The 9864-nt window shown below is 43.8% G+C and overlaps 1 protein-coding gene across 1 annotated transcript; it reads right to left on the bottom strand.

The window, feature by feature from the left end:
* Nucleotides 1–279: 279 nt before the first annotated feature.
* MEOX1 (mesenchyme homeobox 1) lies at nt 280–5359 on the bottom strand. The gene is made up of 3 exons (XM_061367050.1): nt 4586–5359; nt 1700–1872; nt 280–862 (listed from the first exon to the last, which is right to left on the bottom strand). Exons 1-3 carry the CDS (start codon nt 5034–5036, stop codon nt 740–742), a joined length of 747 nt encoding a protein of 248 aa, XP_061223034.1. The 5' UTR covers nt 5037–5359; the 3' UTR covers nt 280–739.
* Nucleotides 5360–9864: the final 4505 nt, after the last annotated feature.

Raw genomic sequence — 9864 nt, 5'->3', positions numbered from 1 at the left:
ACCTGCTGGGACAGCTGGTTACAGTTGTCAGGATTTGGTTTATTGGGAAAGATATTTGCCATTCTGATTAACAATTTAATTTCAGGGTTTCCAGTGAGAATGGAGGAAACGTCCCTCTCCAGACTGCATCAACAGGGCACTTCTCCTCTTGGAGCGTCAACGTGAAAGCCGTCTCTTCTGAAACTGGTAAGCAGAGTTCTGCATAGATTTGGGTTCGTTTTTATGTTGTAATCTCACTGCCTACATACAGGTGTTCAATTCGATTTGCATGATAAAATCAGTGACTACCAAAGCATCTATTTCTTTTAAAGTAAGGCATGAGGAAAATGTGCCTGGTCAAGTCCAAATGCAGAATGAAGAGGTGTGACCAGGGAAAGGCACAGCTGTGTTACCACTCACTGACTGATAGCCTGTATCTTCTGAATGCTTGAGAGCCTACACAACAGGATGCCTGGTTCATATTCAGTGTTTGTTAGCTTTTATTATGAAGACACATCTGTGGTAGTAAGACAGTTCTACAGAGTTGAATTAATTGAGACAATAATCAGAGTCATGCCCTCCTTTGGCTTTTTTCTGTTGTGTTCGTTAACTGCCTCTGTAGCATCATCTATCTGTTAAAGATTCACAGCTGCAGGTTTTGCAGGTGGGATCATCTCGTGGTGTAGCTGAACCAGAGCAGTGTTGCATCCACTTTCTGATCACTGACTTTCTCCATGTTTCTCTCTTATCACTGCAAGGACTAGTCAGAGCTGGGGGAGGCAGCAGAGTCTGCATCTTCTGTGTCATGCTCATGCGGGGACGCTTGTTGCCCACCTTTAACACGTTTCCACTTCATCCTTCTGTTTTGAAACCATACTTTGACCTGAGTGATTAAAAAGGAAATGATTACTTATTGCCTCAATCTCAGCTGTATAAGCAGACCTGTGCACATGTGTATGTATTCATAGAGAGATCTTTTGTGGAATTCTAGAAGAAAAGGTGAAAGGAACCTCACAAGTTGAGGTAATCCATCTCTTTAACAAAGGCAGGAGCAATCCTTTCTAAACTGTTTCAGGCAGATGTTTCCCTGAGACCCACAGAGGTAGTATAAGTGCTTTGCCTAGAATCTGTCCTTATGTCAACTAAACACGTCAATCCAATGGGCACAGTGCATCTAATGTCTTTTAACATCTAGTCCATCCAATCTAATGTTTCAGGAACTGTGGTGTGGATAGTATTGAGCAACTCCTAAATTGTTCACTAAGCTTTGATGAGGAAACCCTGAGATCACAATGAGAGAACAGAAATATCTCTGTCCAGAACTCTGTGATTTTGAATTCCTTTATCCCCTCAAAATACCTTCTGACCCAGGCAGAATGCATGTGTCAAACATATATCATTCTAATAACTTCCTTGTACCTGCAGTCTAAGGCGATATCCATATTCCATCTGTAAACCTTGATATGTACCAATGAGTGTTGGTAAACAACAGCTTGGTAGATATCGGTTATTCCCAAATGTGTCTTTAGTTAGATAAGCAGAATTACATTTATTATTACAGGAACTTGCAATAAATGTGTTTTAAAAGAATGTGGAGGCTTTGTACTAAAATTGCTCTGTGCCATTGCAAAAGTACACTCTTGGGTAACAGATCTGCTTTAGCTTTAGGGAGAAATTGTGGGGGATGAAGAAGCTGAGGAGGCAGGGGTTCATCCCTTACTTGTCTTTCGGTGAGATCCAGGTTCACAGCAATCTCGTATCTCCTGAGCCTTGTCAAGTAGTTATGGTGGGCAAACTCAGCTTCCAGCTCCCGGAGCTGCTCCTTTGTGAAAGCTGTCCTTTCCTTCCGGGATTTGCTGCTTGGTTCTGCCTTGCTGCTTGAATTCTGGGTTTCTAGGAGGCAAGCACATACATTGTGTCATTTAAAGCAGCACTGATCTGTGTGAACTTGTGTATTGCTGAGGTCTGAGCTAAACTACTAATGGAGGTGCTCTGTGGAGGTTCGAAGAAGTTTGTATGGGCCCTCTCAAGCTCAGCATGACTTCTCACTGTTGTCAGCCTTGGGACAGCACAGAATGAGGTGCTGTCAGAGCCTGCCTGTGTATGTGAGATCAGAAATGAGCAGCTACGGGAAGGAAGCTCTCATTCCTTGCTATCACTGAATCAAAATAGTTTCCTTCCCCATGTTTTAGCTTTCATTCCTTATATCCATATTATCACTCTCCCTTGATGTACCATGCCACGGGCAGCAAAACCAGCACCTTTTTGTATTGTTTCTGTACTGTTTCATTCCCATAAAATAAAGCTGTCAGAATTCTATGATGTATTACAGTACTGTATTTGGAGAGCTGAGGACTTCAGGTACATCATAACACAAGGACGAGTTAGGATAAGTCAGACAAACTTGGTTGAAGTTCTGTTTGGACATGTTAATGGCTGTGGATGGACAGCAGAGGCAGCTGTAAGGGCCAGCACAAGGTTAACTTCTACCTTCAGGTCACTTGGTGAGCCTGTGAAGTCAAGACTGAATATGGCATCTAAATAGTAGAGGAGGGGAAGGTTGTGTGCATGTTTACCCACAAGTACTTGTAGCAGATACAACTGTTGTTATTGCCATGAGAAAGCCATGGGTTTTACTGTACCCATGCTTCAAAGGAAGTTTTAAAGATTGACAAGCTTTTTTCTTACTTTTATAACATCCTGCTCATTTGTCTGAGAAATGTGTTTGGTTTAGACTGTTCTCAGAACACTGCAAAAAGCCACGTTCCAAAGCCCTCACTGTGTGTCTTAATAACTAGGGTCTTCGCAAGAGCCAGTGGGTTTTGCATGCACTGGTACAGGTCATGGTAATGCTGTGTCTATATTGCGGCTCAGGGAAACTTGTGGTGGATAAGGCACCAACTAAAAGGAAATAGTTTATATTGTAGGGTTTGTCTTGAAGTGATTTTGAGATATTTTTCTTTACTAGCCTAGCCTCTGAGGAGAAGGTTCTGGGTATCTAGGAAGATTATCAAGAGGAGAGAAAAGACTTATCTTCTACTTAGAATAACCAGTCAGTACGTGCTATGTCCAGCTGCAGTTCTGGAACAGCTGTAAAAGTGAAAGAAACCACAATGAAATTGCTCAAACTTTCCCCTTCTATTCTGTCTGGGGACAGAAGGAAGGAAAAGCTTGCAGGAGGGATATCAAATCATTCTGTCTGCTGCCCAGTAAGCAAGGAAAGGAGTGAAATGAAAAGCCATGGAATCCCCTTTGGGATGTTTTCATTGTTCTGCATTTGCTCAAGTAATAACGTGTACAGACAGCAACCTTGCTAGAAGGCAGGAAACACTGGACCTTTCAGTGATGTCATTGCTTACAGCTCCCGTATAATGAAAAGTATATGGGACAGCAGCAAGTATGACAAGAAAATGTGAGGGTGCTGGTAATAGCAAATAGAAGCAACGTTTGTCTTCTACTTAAAATAGGGAGATGTGCTTTGAAATCAGTCTCTTTAGGAATAAGTCTATCTCTTTAATCTGAGTACACTGAAATAATCGTTTTCCTATGAGTTGCAAATGATTTAACAAAAGTATCACTCACTTTGATTATTTATTTTCTAAACTTCTTTACATTTATGTTTTGGGAAAAATGAACTTAAATTTGCCAAAGCTGGGTTTCTAAAGAAAACACCTGGAGAAATGAAAGGTGGGTTAAAGGTTGCTGGTCTATAGCCAATCCATAAAACCTATAAAGAAATAAACAGATAAATACTTTTATCACTGTGTTCTCTACCTGTAAAATGGGGATACTGGAAAATGTTCCCCACTTCATAGCAGTGCTGTGGGAAAAAGCATGCTGTAGCTTGTACATGAATATTGTAGCAAATGGATGTATATAAGCCTATTAATTTTTAACAGCTTCCTTAGGAGAAAGCAATTTTATGCATATATCACATAGCTTTGAGAGAGCAGTAAATCAGAGGTTTCTCTAACTATGAAATGATTGCTTGTGACTCTGTAGAGTGCATTTTGCTAGTTAGGATGACACAATGAAAACTGTCTACATTTTCTGTCTCGCTGGACATCATCCTGATGGGGAAACCTTTTGTAGCTCTTTTGAGTTTAAAAACATTGAATATTTAGACCAAAACAGAATTTCTCTCTGAAGGAAGCCTTCACATCTTGTATTTGTTACCATCAACTGAGATGTCAAAAGCCTACTATAACATTTCCAGCTAGCACAGGCAGCTCAAGGTGAGAGATCTTTGCTCTTTGACTGCCGCTTTCTTACGCTTGGACAAATGGCAGGTATGCAGTCTATAGCTCCCCATCCTTACAGCTTAGTGTACACATGCCATGTGGTTCCTGTTTAGTTACAGCAAATGTGCATTGTGCAGGGGGGTAAAATGCCTGGTTCACTACACAAGATCTGCAGGAGTGGAATACAAACACCAGAGGTCATCGCAGAATAAGCCATTTAGTTTCAATGTTGTTATTGTGTAAGCTTCCCCAGTCAAGAATTACCAAGCGTTTTCCTCATCAGCTTTATTTCTTAATGCCTGATCTTGCAGATGCTCTCCTCTACAGCTTGTGCTACCCCACAACCCTGATTCCGTATCACCTACCTGAGTTCTCCTTTTTCCTTTTCGATGACTTTTTCTCAGTCTCATTGGTAGTATTTACTGGTACCTCATCATCTTCACTCATCCCCACCGCTGCACTCACTAGATTTGGGGTGCTGCCTTCTGACTCCCCAGAGCCCAAGGCCAGTCCTGGGTTCAGTCGTCTTCTGGCTTCGGTTGCTGTAAAATGCCAGTCAGAGTGTTGGAAAGAGGGATGCTGCTCCACAAACGTCCGCTCCTCGTGTGGGAAGCTGTGGGGAGCAGTCACCAGGCAGGAGGTTGCGAAATCAGGGTAAGCAGCAAAATCTGACTTTTGGTGGAAGGAGAAGGATGCTGGTGGGTAGTGGTTCAGCCCTGACGCTGTGGTCACATCCATGTGGGTGCTCCGCAGGCACCCCCAGAGTGGGGCAGGAGGCTGTGGAGTGCGCATGCAGCTGCTGCTGGTGGGATCCATGTGCTTCCAATGCTGTTCACACACCAGTGCTGGTGACTGCTTATAGCTCAGGCTTCAAAATCAGCAAAGGAGTGAAAGGGAAATCTTCCAAACCTTACAGAACAGCTTTCATCCCTAAACAACAGGTTCTTTGTGGGTTTTAGGCTGTTGCAGAATTGTTGCTTTGGGAACTCTTCTGAATGTCTTCATTGTCCTGACCGGAGCACAGTAACCAGGTGTAGGCAGTGATTGCTCTGAACCGCTTCCCAAGGCCTGGAGCTTCCTTCCTTGTGAAGTGCTGGACATGAGGGAAACACTTTTAAATACGGTGCTGGGGAGAGAGCGACAAGTTTGCAAAGTGAAATGTGAGAGAGGGGAGGGAGGGGTTAATGTACATGCACCCAGGTCCTCCAACCAAAGCCAAGCAGCAACTATTAATCATCCGAAACCTTATATGCACATCTAATGGGATTTGCAGATGGAGCCCTTTAAAGAAACAATGTCTGTATTTTTTTTTCTTTTTTAAAGAAAAGAGCAGCACACAAAAAAAGGCTTTAAAGTTCCCCTCTGACACTAGGAAGTTATTTTTATTGCGCTGTTAACAAAATCCCCCAAGTCTTGCCTTTGGAAAAAGCCCTAACACAGGATTCAACAGACACCAACTAAAGCGGGAAATGGAAGTCAGAAAGGATTTCATAGATTACAGTCTATTACAGCCCAATCTTAAGTTGAAAATAGTATTAAACCTGGCTTGTGCACACACACAAGGTCTTGAGTCAATTTGTTTTGTTAGCTTTGTAACACATGTATTTGCTGAGAACTGGAGTTTGTTGCCAGTGGCAGTTGTTCTTCCTGTATTCTGCTTTCTAGGGGATTTTCAATATGCCACCCCTTCCTGCAAGGAAATCTGCTTTTATGCCAATGGAAGATATGTTTTTCATCATTTGTTGAAAGTTTTATGGGTTTTCCTAACAGAAAGCAGATTCTTAGACCCCAGAGCTATCCCAGTTGAAAACACATTAACAGGGGATGTGCTCTCAATCCCTTTCTCACAGCAATGTGGCAGCTGGGAATGACCAAACCCTGCTATGCCAGCGTTGTTGCAGGGTTGTTCTCCATGGTTTTGATGACAATTCACATGTGCATGTGTGTTCCATTTTTCCATAGTCTGCTTGCAGCCATTCCCAGTACTTTCTCCACTAGGCCTTGCTATACACTGTGTGCTCATCTTTCCCTTCTCCCACCATTTGTGCTGGGCTTTGTGGTCTCTCACAGATGCAGACATTCAGCAGATGGACACAGAGCCTTCATTTGTCACAGGGGCTTCAGTGACACCTCTCTACTTGGCTTCTGTATAATTCCACGCTTCAAGGAACTGATGGGGTTAGGGGGGGATTTGTGCTTATCCTGATGTATCTGTTGGTTCTTTGAGCTCAGCCTAAGAAATCAAGTGTGTTTAGTCCAGGTCTTTCTGTTCTATCACGTGAATCTTGACTTTCTTGCAAAACACTAAACATCTGATACCGAACTAATCCTCTAGGAAAAAGTGTCCTAAATACTTAAATCTGTTGCTGTGTTATATTAGAGGATGAACACCCAAATCTATTTCCTACTCACTGGCAGGGGGAAAGCTCCCAGGCAGCTCTTCACCTGAAAGAGCAGTTTATAATGAATTTAGGAATACTTCCAATGTTCCAGAATTGAAGTCAGAGTCCAGAACTTTTGCCCATGCAAAGCATTTCATTTACAGCCTGTGTGTGTGTGTTGTTGTATGTATAACACTCATTTCAGTCACACAGGTTATTGGGGGTTTGTAGGAACTCAAGCCTGGCTCTGTCCTACATTCAGACTACAATGAGTTATGTAAACTTTAATGTCCTTGCACATATACTTGGGGGGGATAGAGGGGAAGGGAGGATTGACCCTTAGGCTGGTGTTCACTTCAGCCAGGACTAGCTTCAGGCTCCCATCTGGGAGTCTCTATGAGTTCTGAGCCAGAGGTCCGTCTGCAGGGCATGACTCAATCCTTGCGCATCACTTTGCTTTCCAAACTGCTTGGACCCTGTTTTCCCAATGGAGCTCTCTCTGTTATTCCTCTGACTTCAGATGTGGGAAAAGGAGATGGCATTCCCCTCCCAAATGTGAGAACCCTTGGGTCTTGCATCACTCCAGCACCCTCCACAGCTGGTGCTGTCGCTCAGCACTCAGCAGGGGCCTGTTTGACCTCTACATCTTCCTGACACTTCATTCCTGAAAGAAGAAAGAACAACAACCCTTCCCTCTTGCTAAATCCCATTTGTTGGTTGAGGCAGCCACCTTTAACCTTTGTAAAGTCAACATCTCCTCAGTCAAGCACTGTGCTGGGTAGGAAAAAAAGCATGGGTGGAGATCAGTTGTTGTGATGAATGTCCCATAGCAAGCTGAAGGCTGGAAAGTGGAGTTTTATCTCTGAGCTTTCCTACAAGCTCATTCTTTGACTCCCCCAGGAAAGCATTTCTCAGCCATCTGAGGTCTGGCCCACCCTGAGACCTTGCAATGTAATTTGCAGAACTTCATGAGGGCGAAAGCACAAAACTTGTGCCATGGCTTCATCTCCCTTTTTTCTGGCAAGGCAATGTTATTTCTCAATAAAGACAGACCTGACCAACATCATCCCACTTGAATGGGGTCCTCTTCTCAATCGCCTTCCTGCTTGTGCCATTTCTTGGAACATGGGGGCTCTGTGGGGCAGGAGCCCTGGTCTCACTCTCTTCTGGTACACCTGCACCAGTACAATTGGCTGGTGCTTTTGCACCTCAAATGCAAAATGATTCCTTAGATGGCAGATTTTACCCTGTTTGCAAGGCAAAGGAAGACTTCACTTCCCAATGCTGGCTGGATGCTTGCCTTGTTTAAGGAAAGCTTACACACATCACGGAGAAGCTCTAAGCACCACGATCTCCTTGAAATTGTATGAGCTACTGAACTGCAAATGAACAACAGCCTTCGTTAAAAAAGAACCTTGTGTTTTTCATAAATCCAAAGCAGTGCCACCCTCTGACCTGCCATGTGTGCAACCGAAGCAACTGGGGGAGTTTTCCTCCATGCAGGTACTAGGCCAAACCTGGGGAATCCCTCGTACATGGAAGAACCTTAATTATTAACCGTATTGTCATTTTAGCACTGATGAAAGGAAGCTGGAGAGCCACAAACAGCCAATACTAAATCCAGGCGGGTGCTGCTTAGTTGCAGAAGGTAGAAGTTAGAGGTGGAAACAATTTATTGGGTTACTTGCTCTCCTTAGAGGTAGGGGTGTTTTATTTTTCTCTATTAGACATTTCCATAGAATGATGGAATGATTTGGGTTGAAGCTCTTCCAGCTCCAACCCCTGCCCCGGGCAGGGACCCCTTCCACTGGAGCAGCTTGCTCCAAGCCCCTGTGTCCAACCTGGCCTTGAGCACTGCCAGGGATGGGGCAGCCACAGCTTCTCTGGGCACCCTGTGCCAGTGCCATTTTCTAGGATACTGCCCAGCCTTCAGTACTTGCTGTGGTTTCAGTCTTCCACTTTCCCTTTGGGGAGCCAATTCTTCACTCTTTCCTCATGTTTAGACTCAGCTCTCACTTTTACTGACTCCATCTCATTATTCGAACTGACAACATGTTGGCACTGTGCAGGTGCAGAGTGATTATTCCAGCATGTTTTAAAAGTCTGTGTCATCTGTGCTAAGCCATCTTAAACACAAGCCAGATGTATTTCAGACCCTTAATATTTCCTCTAAGTCAATCACTGCAGCCTCTTAACCATGTTCCTGGTGCTATGAATTCTCTCTCTGCTGCAGTGGTAGGAATTAATATTCACTAGCACCAAGCTGAGATTGTGGGTAGTTTTAGTGAAGAAGGGAGAATAATTTCTGAAGGGACCTGCAGATCATGAATCTCAGTTTCCAACAGATTCTGTGTGAGATGTGTTCCCCTATGCCAAATGTTGTGTATCTGTTGAATAGCAGCGTGGCCTTAAAGAATGAATGTGATGTGAGGCTAAAAGCCATTGCAACAAGACATTCAGAGACAGAGATGAGCAAACATTAATACTGCTGCCTGAAGCTGCTGTATCAGCAAAGCCCCTCTGGTAAGTGCACTGATAGTGGTACGAGATTACACTCATTGGCACAGCAGATGCTCCTGGAGACAGTTCAATATTCCATTAGGAAGTCATCTTCTGTCACACAAGTGATTGCAATGTGAGGAAATTTGTTGTTGCCTATTCACTGAGCTACTCCTCCTGCACTGTTCTCTTATGTAGGACTGGTCATATGGCAATGTCATATTTGTCCTGCTTTCATGACACTGTGTAGCTATAACAATGTGTTGGCACTGACAGGGAAGAGGAAGGATGGGGAGTCTTAATAAAAGACTGGAGCTGGCCCTGGGTTTGCTTCATCTGCTGGGCAGCTTTTGCATGTTAAAGAAAGAATGGATCATATAATACTCAGCATCTCCGAAGTTCATTTCCAGGGGCATTTTGCAGACTTGCTTCATGAATAAGCTCTCTCTGAACCTTAGCAGTAGGATTCCCTGTAAGACTGGAGGGTGTTGGTATAACCTTTATTAGCTTGACAGAAGCTGTGCAGACCACTGAGCAGAGCTATGAAAAGCTGTTTTCCTTCCACAGTCTCATCTGGTATTTTAGTGAGACCCAGGGTGTGACCAGCTCTGCCGACGGGGGCCTGGCATCCCCACCACAAGGACTTCTAACTCAATGCTAATGTTTCTCTTAGCACTAAGTCAGTATTTCCGGTATTCATTAAATTTGATGGGTTTGCAGGAGTGAAAAGAACCTGCTTCAGGTACAGGAAACATCAAGATGTG

Source organism: Neopsephotus bourkii, unplaced genomic scaffold (genome assembly GCF_033783945.1).
Source record: "Neopsephotus bourkii isolate Nb327-2 ecotype Australia unplaced genomic scaffold, CSIRO-AGI_Nbou_v1 NB_1370, whole genome shotgun sequence".
In the NCBI taxonomy this organism is placed as follows: domain Eukaryota; kingdom Metazoa; phylum Chordata; class Aves; order Psittaciformes; family Psittacidae; genus Neopsephotus; species Neopsephotus bourkii.
This window is presented reverse-complemented; position numbering and strand designations above follow the sequence as displayed.

Bases quoted from the DNA above. Each gene is read 5' to 3' on its own strand.
- MEOX1 (XM_061367050.1), bottom strand. From the start codon at position 5,036: ATGGATCCCACCAGCAGCAGCTGCATGCGCACTCCACAGCCTCCTGCC. The intron at 1,873-4,585 runs GTAGGTGATACG...CTTGCCTCCTAG, and splicing joins AAGGAAAAAGGAGAACTCAG to AAACCCAGAATTCAAGCAGC. The intron at 863-1,699 runs GTAAGGGATGAA...TTAATCACTCAG, and splicing joins TGGATCTCACCGAAAGACAA to GTCAAAGTATGGTTTCAAAA.